The sequence below is a fragment of the Hippoglossus hippoglossus genome, chromosome 21, assembly GCF_009819705.1.
Source record: "Hippoglossus hippoglossus isolate fHipHip1 chromosome 21, fHipHip1.pri, whole genome shotgun sequence".
Taxonomy (NCBI): domain Eukaryota; kingdom Metazoa; phylum Chordata; class Actinopteri; order Pleuronectiformes; family Pleuronectidae; genus Hippoglossus; species Hippoglossus hippoglossus.
In genome coordinates this window covers 22,542,725-22,555,935 of record NC_047171.1, presented here as the reverse complement: position 1 = coordinate 22,555,935, position 13,211 = coordinate 22,542,725, and the positions used below count along the sequence as shown (strand labels likewise).

The window sequence follows — 13,211 nt, the reverse complement described above, 5'->3', positions numbered from 1 at the left end:
GGTGTGTATGAGTGTGTCCTTTCTCAATACTCTTAGTGTCACATTAGATCGTAACCTGGTCTGGAAGCATACTGAAAGACATTTCAAAGTGTGTGTGTGTGTGTGTGTGTGTGTGTGCATGTGTGTGCATGTTTTTGTGTCCAATTGTTCAACCACAGTTGCTAGGTTTTCCAGAGTTGGTGCTCTGTGTTTCTTTCTTGTTTCCATGGCTGCAGTGACACACATGCACACACACACACACATTCAGGTTTTTGTGCATTACCAGGACTCATATTCTGCAGTTGTTTTTTGCCATATTAAGAGGACCCACCTCTTAAGTTTATTACACTTTGTGTGTGTGTACAGTGTACATGTGCAGTAAAATACTATCCACTCATGGTTGTCCCCTGTTAAACCAAAATTGTCCTGACATTCCAATGTTTTACAACATCATAACCAGTCAAAGTTGGTCTCAATTTACGATAGCTGACTAACAGCTGAAGAGTAATTGGATGTTGAGGTTGTGGGTTAATTTTGAAGTCCAACCTCCACAGGTTAAACGTGAAAGTTCTATATCAAAGGTTTGATCAATTTTATGCACTCTTAAGTTTGAAATCCAGTGTCCTAAAAAAGGATTACAAATTCTGCACATGGACTTTTAAGTGTTTCTGGAGAAATCGCATAATGGAATGTTCAACACCTGAAGTGAGCACTCAGAGCCTCTATATACTGAACTAATGTTAATTAACAACTTGGTCAGGACTGCTTCAAAGCTCCAAATACGTGTGCCGACTTTTGCCAAAGGAATCCGGTATAACAAAACACAAGCACTATAGTAATAGCCACTATTATACACTTTACACATTACATACAGTTATCACTAACATGTTTGGTTTAATTCTAGTGCCTTTTGGTTACTTTAGTGTAAATAAGTCAAACACTTGGCTAAAAAATGTTGTTTCATCTACAGTAAAATACTAATACTTGTGATGTTAGAATCTTCCGAATATTTGTCAAATCCAAGTGCATAACATTTCGAATACTGCAGTCACAGAAATGTTTGTTTCATCTAAAGTGTAGCATGAATAGAATACTGGTGATGTTAGAACTTATAACTTAGAATATTTGTCAAAGCAAAATGCGGATTTGTTAAAAACAATCATTTCATTAAATCAGTGTTTGACAGACAGAAAATATATTTGTGTTCATCACAGAATTTTCCATTGAAAGCTACAGATGTTCCCACTTTAATAAAGGTTGTAAGATCTGCTCTTGGTTATTTAAAGCATTTTTTGCTGCTTATACTATGAAAACAATAATTCAAACGTAATTTGTTTTGTTTGAAACAACAAATTGTCGTCCTTAGTTGGTCAGCCTAAGTCGACAGTCCACTGTTGGTGCATAGGAATGTATGTGTGTATATCAGTTTTGAGAAACTGCCTAGACACAATCTCTCTCTCTCTCTCTCTCTCTCTCTCTCTCTCTCTCTCTCTCAGACACACACACACACAGCATAGAGAGAGAGACGCAGCTTTTGTACGAGAGAAAACAGGTATGTTAACTGTTTTGTATTTAAATGCTTATTTCTACTATTAAACATGATCCAAATTAAGAAGATGCAATAAGGAGCTGATAAACTAAATATATCAACACACAAGATCTAAATCTCTCTTCCTTTAATGTCTTTTTTCCTTAAAGTCTTTGTCAGAAATGCATTCAGAGCTCTAATCTGTGACCATAAATTGGTTACTTATAAACTTGGCGATTGAGGAATTAGGTTTATTTAAATGATCTAGCTATCAGGTTATCCCAGTAATTTGTTAGTTTTGATTGTAATTTGCGTTATTATATACCATTGTTATTTGGTGCATGTTGGAATTTATGGGATATCCTAATTATCCACCAGCTTGAAAGGACATCATGAAGGAGTTTTCTCTGTCTCTGCTGAGTCGAGGCTGTGGTCGATTGATCTCGTCCAAGAGAAATCCTGGAAGACACGATGGACGGCTGGACGTCTGCTTCACACCACAGGTACACCAATTCTATGTTGGAATACAGTTTATACAGTATTTGTATCAGCATTTGAATACACATTAGTTGCCACATCACTCCCCAACCAACCGTCCATCTAATTGTCCATCAATCAATCTAGACATTCATTGCTGTAATAGTCAACAATATAATCCATCCATGTTTCAAAGGATTACTACATCTGGAAGTCCCAGGAGCCTCTGCTGCATTTGTCCAACAGTGGTCGCCTACTTGTAAAAGCAGAGTCAACCCTTCCAAAGACGTACAGCACTCGTAGGGGCCCACTGCTACTGTACTCCCAGGTATTTACATGTTAAGTAACTACAGTAATGTCCCTTAGGTGACAAGAGACATTTGGCCAGGTGCAGTCAATAAGATATATACAAATGGCATAGAAACCATGAATTTTATCCTTTCCTTAATATCCAGGACCTGGTTTCAACGGAAAGCAAATGTGGGTCAGTGGCTGGTAACAGGAAGAAGCGGGTTGTGCAACATTACTCTCAACAAGTGGAACAGCAGCTCAGCACCCTGAAGGAGCTGACATCGGCCATTTTGAGCTACAGCAACAATCAGGTAGATAGAATGGAGACGGGAATGACTTCTCTAGTTATACTATGTGTATAATTTATGTGTTTGTACTGTATTATGTAAGAAAATGTTGTGTGTACTTGCTTAGACTACAGACTAAATAAAAATGGATGATATGACAACACCCAAAAGTGAAGCCAAACCACCTGGATAGCCAGATAGCCATAGTTTCTGTCATTCTGTTCATGTTACTGGTTTAGTTTGTTGTTTGATCATATATAAATGGGTGAAACGCTGACACTGCCTAACATTTGCACAAGCACATGTATTAGTGGGACCTTGTTCAATTAAAGAGACCCTATTTTTAGTTATGACGTGACTTTTCTGCTCAACAGAGCTTTTTAGGCTGTTTTAACCTGCCCATTTTTTGGGGTTTTATGGTTCAGTCTGAGTGCTCTAGTTACAAATCTTCCCCACTTTGCTTGTAGTACAGTTTAGAACCATAACTTTGATCTTAAATGGGATAATTGTATTTATCTCTTGTTGTATATGTGAAAATGTCAACAGATGTTTGCTTATGGTTGAGCTCCTTCTGCAAAATATACATTTGGATGTGTCTCTTCTCTCCAGTGCTCCTATTCCAGACTCGCTCCATCCCTCTTTCCTCCTCTTCACGTCCCTCCAGTTCCAAATGTTCGTTTTCCTAATCCTCAGCCGGCTTGCTCCACACCAGCACAGCCCAGTCCAGAGTTGTTTGTGCAGCATAACCCAGTGTGGCTTCCTGCAGAGGAAAACACTGAACAACTGGAGAATCAACCTGAAGGTTATAAAATATTGACGGGTAGAAAGATGCCCTTCCCACCTCAACGATTACACACTTGGACTCATGTTCTTTTCATACGCCTTGTTTAGCTTCTTGCTGATAAACTAACTAAATGGAAGGATAAAACCAATTCTAAAATAATCCTACTCTGCAGATAAAGAGGAGCTGGACAACAGGAGCAGAGTCAGGCTGGATGTGTTCCTTCAAATAACATGTACCTCCAGGAGTCCAACCCCACAGACGGAGCCTCAGCCCTGGGTACATTATGTAGCGTTAACCCCTGAAGAACCAGAAGAAGATAAGGTGTCTTCCTAATTTCTATAAATACATGTTAATATTCCTTTATCTTTGCAAATGTTAATTGTGTGTAATTCATTGGTCTTAACTTCAAATGCAGGAGTACTCTGACATGTGTCTGCAGCAGACTGAAAGTTCACAGTACACTGAAATAAACCACCACAGTACAGGAGAGGAGCTGCATTATCCACACATGAACTGTGTCTACGACATGGCTGATGATCGAGACTGTTCCATTTGGAGAAACAGTGAAACACTCAGTGATAAAGGCAACTATGAGAGATCGATGAGTGGGAACCGACACAGGAGAACAGGTAAAGTTTTACATGGTGGCCGCAAATCCTTTAAACATATTAAACTGTCTTAAATTCAATTTTACAAATAAAAGGGCTTAAAAAGTATGAATCTGTCTTGAATTAATATTTGTAGGCATCTCACCAACAAATGTCACTGTGAACATTTCATTTAATCTACCAGACAGATTGACTGCGTCATTTGTTGATGCTTTAAACGAAGCCAGCCTGTTAGTTAGTTTGTGAGCGATAAATGGCTTGAGAATGACAATGGGGTTATGATTGCATCTCCAACACACAGGGCTGTACCTTCCTCCAGTGGAATTGGGAAATTCAGCCTGTTACAGATCCTGCGGGGAGAAGACAGACGGGGTAAGACATCAGCATCTAGAACAGTACAGTGTCCATCAGAAGAAAAAACATGACTACTATTTAGTGGTTGGGGCTTTCGTTGCCCATTTAAACTCTTGTGCTTTTTCTAAATATCTTTATTCGATTAACAAAAAAAAACAATGTTAAAAAAACAATGTTTACCAAACCAATAGTTTTAGCTTTTATCAGCTGCTACTTTCCTGTTTAACCCCCAGGAGTTTGCTTGGATATTGGCAGCACATGTGCAGAAAACGGGTGATAAAATAAAATATTTGCATCTAGTGTAACTTTAAATCAGTATATTGTATGTCAAAAGGACTTATTGGTAATCAATGTTCTACATTGTTGTTGGACAAGTAGATTTATACAAAAATGGCACGTGCATTTTTTGTATGTTCTCATCTTGCAGGGTGTCAGTCATGGTTTTTATGTTAAAAGGAAATATCAATTTCTATTGTGTTTCAGTCGGACGGTGCCAAACACTGTGCGCAACGCCTGCCTCCCATAGCAGGTGCCACCGCACGAGTGATCCAGGCTCAGAACCAGCAGGACATCCGACCACGATCAGAAAAAGACACGGTTCAGTCCAGAGAAAATCTGAATAGACTCCGTCTGCCGCCTTTGGTTCTATCCCCACTGTTTCCTGAACAAAAAGGTGAACAGAGAACATAAAACTGTCCTTTCTATTTAACTGATTCAACTGGCTTACTTAATCTCGTACATTCTAAAATTTAGTGGACTATGAACTTCAGTGACTCCTTTACTTGTGGTGGGATCTACTACCAGAGCTCACTTTTCACAATAGGATCAAATTTATGTGACATTATGTCAAATAATAGTGAAAGTGTTGTTGGGTTTTACAAACTGTGTCAGGTAACCTCCTGTTGAGTAAACTGTTCTAATCTTTAGGAGCACAGAGGTTGTAGAACGATGGTATATCCTTTATTTCCTTTAATTTAAAATTATGACTTGACCTCCTTATCAGTGTAGAGATGCTATGTTCCATCCTCACTCTGTATTTCAGAGGAGATGAGTGTGAAGCAGAAAGGAGAAAGAGAAAAAACAGAGAGATCTTACTTTAAAAAACAGACGGCAGCAGGAGGAAGAAGAGGAGGAAGAGGAAGGCTGCCGTCTGAGAAAGGTGCTACGATACTGCTGGAGCCCGGACATGGTACAGTGCGCACACACACACACTAAAGTCACAGTGAAAATATACAGTCTGTAGGTGGATACTTAAAGATCCGTCACTAAAATCTAAAATAAATCAGCAAAGCAACGACATATCCATATATTGTTTGATATTTTTGTCTTTCAGTTTAAATCCAAACTAGGTCTGAAGTTATGTCCTGTTTAATTAAACCCTTTACAGTCTTAGTTTTGCACCGACCATATACAGAATATTACAGTCTCAGGTTTTTAATGTTTCTAGTTGTTAAGTTTTCTTGTTCTGCTTTGTCTTTCTCTGCCCTTTTAATGATGCAATTTTCCATTCAATATATTGTGTTTCTATACATTTTTTTGAATCTATTAAAAGATGCAGGGATGGTGTTTCACTCTGTTTTCTCCTCTAGAGCCTCCTCCTGCAGTAGGAGTTTCGGGTTGTGTTGTGGGACGGATAGGTCCGGGCAGGCAGAGCTCTTTGGCTTTCTTACAGAACCGACTGCCTGACCTCCAGAATCCCTTTGGGTCCAGAGATGCTGACAGAGGTGTGGTCAGGGGCCTTCTACCTCTGGAGCTGAGAGGTAATTAAGCATAAACCTCTGCAGCAAACCATGATCCTCGAAGTATGAAGTAAATATACATTGTATTTTATTACATAAATGGACTTTAGTTAGTTTAAAGGGGACATAGCATGCCCATTTTACCACAAGTTGAGATGGTTCCTTGGGGTCTTAATGAAATGTCTGGAACATACTTTGGTCAAAATACCACAAGGATCATTTAAAACAGCACCCTTTTTACCCTGTCTAAAACAGCCCTCCACAGAGTGACCTGTTTTGAGTGCCTGTTCCTTTAAATGCTAATGAGCCAGCTCCCCCCTCCCCCCTCTCCCCCCATGATTTTAAACGATATAAATTACATATTTTATATGATATAAATTATCAAATATGCATCCCATACTTTGTATTCCCCTTCTGTTGTCCTGGAGTTTTAATTTTCCCAATCACATAATTAAATGTCCCCCTCTGCCCATCCACTACAAGCACACAAGCAGACAGACAGAGAGAGAAAGAGAGGGGTGGGGGGGGGGGGGCTATGAAGACCATCATTTACCCCCGAACCCCGACATTCAACGGGTACAACAACAACAAGCGGAGAAAGCAGAATCGCGGGCTGACCAGCGCGGAGAAATGCACGTCCCGTGTGAACAGCCAGGCAGCTGCACGCTTGAGAACGGCGCTGCGCTGCCTCGCAGCCTCGCTGCGTCCGGTGTAAACCCGGCGTAACGAGTGGGGGGGCTCTGTGTGTTTGTGCCAGTGTTACAGTAGTGCTGAAAACTGCGGAAGTCTTCCACACTGCTGGCTGTGTGGCGTTGACACAAATTCCAGCTCACGCATGGGAGAGCGAGCGGTCGCGCCCGAGCAGCTGCTGCAGCCTCCCAGTCCCAACGATCCAGACAAATGCCACATGTGAGTGAATCGCGGGCTGACCAGCGCAGAGAAATGCTCGTCCCGTGTGAACAGCCCGGCTGCGCGCTTGGGAGCGGCGCTTCGCAGCCTCGCTGCGTCCGGTGTAAACCCGGCGTAACGAGTGTGGGGGGACGGGGGGTGGGTGAGGTGGGGGGTGGGCCAAGGCCATGTAGGGAGACTTCCAGTGCCTTGTTATGACACAAAACCCAGGAAGCTCAATCGAGTCACTCAAGCATGACGTTTCTGACTTAGAGGAACCATAACAAAACGCGCAAGTGTTTTTTTTCCCAGAGTTTTTGGGTTGGTAGACATGCCAGATACCCACATTAACCTGTAGAAGCACTAACAAAGTGGAATTTGCATGCTATGTCCCCTTTAAAGCAAACTGACCTCACAGAGCTATGTGAATTCTCAGGTTATGTGTTTCGCTCATGTCATTAGTGTTTCTTTCCTCTGGTGTGTTTAGGAGGTTTTTCTGAATATAAAAGTTCTGCAAAGTTAAAAACTCAAAGGATGCCATGTAACATCACAAAAGTTAACATTTGCATAATACACACCTACCTGCTAGTCTGACTATCCACATAAAATGAGAGTGGAGGTCAATATTTCTGGAAGCGGTTGACCAATCACAACAGAGTTGGGCCAGTTGTCCAATCAGAACTTCCAAAAAGCATAGGTTATTTTGCCATTTTTCTTTCTGACGTCGCTGATTTGCATGTAGACATGAAAACTGAGACCTTCTGCTTTCAGATTTGTGATCCGACCAAAAGTATTATCTGAAAGTTGTTATATTATCAGATTTTCAGAATGGCAAATCTGTTGGCAGCCTGATCCTGGGTCCTGATGGAGAAATCATTCAACTGTCACTGTACGACAACAACAGCCAGCACCCATCTCAGGTTGATAATGGAACACAACAGCAAGGTACAAAGGATGAGCCAAAACCTGCACATCTTACAACTGTGTATTTATCATTAGTAACTTACTGTTTTTGTCCCCCAGCTCTCCAGGTTCTTTCAACAGAGGGAGAGACGTTACCCTGGATCATTGTGCTGCAGTCTGAGGACACACCTAGAGGTCTGGACACACACACACACACACACACGTTTGAAAGCAGTTCAAGAGAAACACAGAAGCATGTGTTTCTAATAACAAGAACCAAGTCAGGTGCATGTTTCCTACAAAGAATGCATGACTCACATACACACTTCTTTAATATCATGAACAAAGATAGAAACAACCTCCAACCAACCATTGTCTGTTCATTGTATATATGTGTGTGTAGACGGAGCAGTGGAGCTGAACACAGATGCTCTTATAAGTAACGTCCAGCAACATCTACCCAAGCATAAGGTGAGTTGTTGTAAAGATCCAGGATCCTCTTCATGAACAACAAGTTTGTTTTGACTGTTTCCTTCTTTTTCTACTGTTTACTCCAGGGAACAGAAAGTCACGTGTCTGTGGGTCAGTTTGCAACAGGGGAGCGAAGACTCAGAACCAAACTGGTCAGTCAGCTTGATATTATTCTGTCTGTGCCGGTTTAACCTTGTTTCCTGTCTCTCCTTCACTATAAACTGACCCTGTCTGACTCCTGTCTGATGAACTCTGTTCTCCCACCAGTTCCAAGATGTCCATGGCTCGACTGAGACTAACATTTGTCCAGCCACCAGCCGCCCTGACACAGGTACAACTCTGATGATTATTTTTTATTAATTTAAATTAAGATGATGAAAAAAAATAAACGTTTTGTTTGTCGCTCCAGTGGCTGTGACCCTAAAAAAAACTAAAAGTGCAGAAGCAGGGACGGAAACATTAACTAAACCAAAGAAGGATGGGAGAAACAATGTAAGGATAACTCCACTGAGGGAGAAGGTAGGGACGGAGGAGCAAAGAGGAGGCGACGCTGAGGCAGAGGTGGAAGAGGAGGATGAGAAAGGACAGACAGGACATTTGTCTCCGTCACATCGACCAGGGTTTGTTTAATTCACTTTTAATTTGATGTTTTCATGTTAAGCTTCGTTACATTTCCCAGAAATCCAACAAGAACTTTTCAAGATGTTTTTATATTTTGTGAAAAGTCTAAACCATTTGTTTATTCTTTGGGGTGACGTGAAATATTTTGAATCTCTCAAGTCAATCTAGAAAGAAGCATCACGATAAAGAGGATATGTTTGGCAGCGAGCAGAACATCAGTCAAACTGATGCAACAACAGAAGAAACTGTGGACAGAAGAAGGAGGAATATTAAGAAGAAGGACACAGAAGAAGCTGCAATAACAACCGGGTGAATGAGGAATAATCAGAAACTGCAATGAGATTAAACTTTACAGATTTGGATTGTTTTTAAATATGCTCCGTAGTAGTTGCACATACTCACACAGGTTCGTGTCCTTCATTTACATAGGACAAGTGGTATTACAACTGCAGAATCAGAGGGACAGAAGACGTCCAGGATCAGCAGAGATGGAGGATGGCCGAGACAAAAAACAGAAGACACTTCTCAACCAATCAGGAGCCAGAAACCAGAGGAACGGACAAACAGAGGAACAACAGAGACTCATGACGACTCCGCTCCTCCTTCATCGGTGAGAACTGACATTCACACTGAAGCTGTGGCCTCCAGCTTCGTTTGTGGAGAGTTAAGTGGGGTTATTAAAGTTGTTTATTAAATACCCAAAGTTTATGAAATACATACAGTAGCAGGCTTATTAAGTATATTGGTAAAAAAATTTAGTAGACACAAAAATACTGTATCAGAACATACCTGTCCAAAGTAATGCATGAAATCAGGTTTACAGTTACTTTTCTGTCAATTGTAATCACTGCCTTTCAGAAAAAGCAAACGAGAGATGAGAGGGAAGTAAAGAGAGGACAGGTGAAGAAGAATGAAGGACACGATCGAGGAGGAGGAGCGGCGGCGAGGCAGAAGGAAGTGTCTACTGGGAAGAAGAGGGGGAGGAGAGGGAGGCTGACACACAAAGAGTTAGTTGTTGGTAAGACATAGCAAACGTTCAGGCAGAAAAATAACATACATGACACGTGTTATGTCAATGTGATGGGACGTGTTTGTAATTATCTCGTAAAAGTAAGTGATTGTGGCACATATTTTCATATGGATCATATGTTTTATCCGTGTACCACTAATACGTGTATGAAAAAGTAGTTACATCAATGCACTCAAATCCTGAAAGGGAAGAAAAATAATTACACAAAATAATTTAAATCTAGTGGCAAAGGTTTCTTCTTCATAAAATAATTTAAATCACATTATGAAAACATGTAGGAAATAAACACTGTATGTATTTATGCAATAATTATAATATTAATTGTGTGGAGGTGTGACAAAACCAACAAACCTATTTAATCTAACAACAAATTTAGCTTTTTCATCATGATTATTGTCATGATTGTGCAAATTGATATGAGCATTTCACAGAAATATCGATATCAGAGTTTATACTTATACTTCTTTTATTTTACAGAATAAACAAGGCAGAACAGATTTCCATCAGTGTGTCTGTATCAGAATGTTTTACTTCCTAATGTTGGTATTGGCCTCCGTAAATCTGTCATATATCAGTCCAGCCCTTGTATTCGCAAAAAAACTTTAAAACAAATGGATGGATTTTGGATCTGATTGGTCAAGGTCAGCAAAAAACTTTGTCTGAAAAACATTTCCCAAGAAGATTCTGCAAAAAATTAGGCTAGAGATTCACAATGAAGTCAGAAAATGACACAGTGAAATAATTTTTAAGGTATCTCTGCATCCTATAGGACGAAAGACACAACTTAAAGCTTTGCCCGCCGATACTTTTCATTTTCCTTGTTTTCTTTGTATTTTCATTTCTCTACAGAGAGCGATGACGACCCTGTGGAGAAAGGGGAGGTGGAGATCAACCAGGAGCTGGAAGAAGAAGAGTCTTTCCTAAAATCCCCCGAAAGCCCATCAGCAACACAAAAACACAAAACAGAAGCAAAGATGTGTGAAGACGTGGAAACAGATTGTCTCTCCAGCAATGACGAACACAGAAACATCCGATCAGTGAGTTCACTCAGGTCCAGTGACGCTGCGTCCCACCTCCATCAGAGGAACTCGAGGGGGTCTGCAGCCTCTTCCTGGGGGGGGGCAATGATAGCCAGTGCCACAGGTTTCTCTTCAGCATGTGGTCGTCTGTCGTCATGTTCCACTGTCATGGTCGCGGATGAACAGCTGATGTTGAACCCAGTTAAGCCAGAGGTTCGTAGAACGTGAGCTGAAATAATATACAGTACTTTTTTCATGTGTTTGATTCATTTAATTTCTAAAATAAATAATAACCGTAGTCACAGTTCTTATTTGGACTCTATGTGTTTTAGTTACCTAGAATGAGTCAGGAGGAGGCTGCTGCTCTGCGTCTGGCCCAGCGAGCAGAGAGACGGAGGCAGGAGGTGGAGAGGAAGAGGAGGGAGCGGGAGGAAGAGGAGAGGAGGCAGCAGGAGAGGGAGCAGACGGAGGAGCGGATGAAGAGCGAGCTGGAGGGGGAGAGGAGGAAGAGAGCTGAGGAGCTCAGGTCCTACCTTTAATAAAGGGGAACAAAATTATAAAGATTATGGTACACTGCTACGTCACTAATCTTTCGTCTCCATCCTCAGACTGAAGAAGCTGGCAGAGGAGGAGCAGAGGAGGAGGCACGAGGAGGAGGAGCAGGCAAGAGTGAGACGGGAACAGGCAAAAAGAGAAATGGAGAGAAGGAGTCAGGAGGAAAGGAGGAGGCAGATGGAGCGACTGCAAAGGATGAGAGAAGAGGAGGAACGGAGGAGGAAAGGTGAGAGGAAGTAAAGGGGAGGATAAGGGAAGGAAGAGAAGAAGGAGACAAAGAGGGAGAGAAAAGATGTAAAACAGGCCCCTGCTCAGTCACCTCCCTAAAATAAAGAGATTTACTCTGGGTGTTTTTATGCCTCCATGCCGGATCAACCTTTGGACGAATGCTTTAAGTTTCCAGGTTGTCAGTCCATCTCTACATATGATTAAATTTGTTTGTCAAAGTTTACTGGACTTTTGATAAATGTTAACATGGTTGAGGTCATTGCTCTTTTTCAAAAATGTTGTCACTACATTTTTTTTGTGAACACTTTAGATACAATTTAATGTCGCATTAAACGTTTGTTGCATTCTGATGGTGCAGCTGCCGTTTTATTGCATCAGTTCTGTTTAATGAAATTTCAGATTTGCTGGGAGTCGTATAATTTATGGGAAATTTTGTTTTCGTCCTCTTCCAGCTGAGCTTGAGCGTTTGCAGATGGAGGAGCAGCAGAGGCAGGAGGAGGAGAACATGAAGCTACAAGAGATGGATGAGAGCGAGAGGATCGAGTACCTCCGCGTGAAGGAGCAGGAGGAAGAGGAGAGGAGGAAGAAAGAGGAGGAGAACAAAAGGAGAGAAGAGGAGGCCGCTCTATTGGGCGCAGAGCAGGCCAGGATGCAAGCAGAGCAGCTCGCCAGGTATATTTTTACATTCTTTTTCTTACTGACTGCTATATTTTTTGTTAAATTATTTTTAATTTAAACTGTTTATTAAATTGGTTCATATTTGATAAATAAACTCTCATTATGATTTCAACTTTTATTGCCAATTAAAATATCAATTTAATTACTTTTAGTCTATTTGTTTATAGATTAATGAATAAATTTATAAAATAATAAACACATTCATTAATGCCCCTTACTAATATTATTATTAACTAGTATATTTACTATTGGGTGTTCCACAGATGACAAGCTAAGACAAATGATAAATCATTTAATGTCTCATGCATTACTGCTCTCTCATTGTGTTGTCCGTGCAGAGAGGTGGCGCTGTTGCACCAGCAGTTGGCCTTTAAAAGGGGTCTTGTTTTGGAGGCCGGAGGTCTGGAGAAAACTCAGGGAATCTCCCGGCCGTGGATCTACTCATATTTTAGTTTACTGCAGCTACTGGGTCTGACTCCGTCTCAAGCCGAGACGACCATCTGACAGACGAGTGGAAACAAGGCTTTCACTGGTGACATGAATCTCAATAAATCACTTGACACACATCGACTGATTCTTTCCATCTGTCATGTCATCAGATTTTCAGTTTCAATGAAAGATGGTATAAGAGAAGCTCAGAATCACAAGATCATCATAGAGACAAAAATCAAGTCACATTTACTATTGTGATACTGTTTAAAACATATTTAAAGACATAAGTAACTTCTGAAGACCAATATCACGAGAAAAGTTTAGAAATATACAAACCAT

The 13,211-nt window shown here is 40.9% G+C and overlaps 1 protein-coding gene across 1 annotated transcript; it reads left to right on the top strand.

Moving 5' to 3' along the window:
- The first annotated feature begins 1,475 nt into the window (after nt 1-1,475).
- Nucleotides 1,476-13,006, top strand: LOC117755133 (uncharacterized protein KIAA2012 homolog). Its single transcript, XM_034574678.1, has 25 exons — nt 1,476-1,531; nt 1,886-2,010; nt 2,181-2,312; nt 2,440-2,586; nt 3,172-3,364; nt 3,519-3,667; nt 3,762-3,975; nt 4,256-4,326; nt 4,792-4,981; nt 5,351-5,467; nt 5,898-6,068; nt 7,755-7,880; nt 7,959-8,033; nt 8,242-8,309; nt 8,396-8,461; nt 8,577-8,640; nt 8,719-8,929; nt 9,090-9,239; nt 9,360-9,540; nt 9,789-9,948; nt 10,810-11,192; nt 11,312-11,505; nt 11,588-11,760; nt 12,215-12,434; nt 12,779-13,006. Exons 2-25 carry the CDS (start codon nt 1,900-1,902, stop codon nt 12,942-12,944), a joined length of 3,732 nt encoding a protein of 1,243 aa, XP_034430569.1. The 5' UTR covers nt 1,476-1,531; nt 1,886-1,899; the 3' UTR covers nt 12,945-13,006.
- Nucleotides 13,007-13,211: the final 205 nt, after the last annotated feature.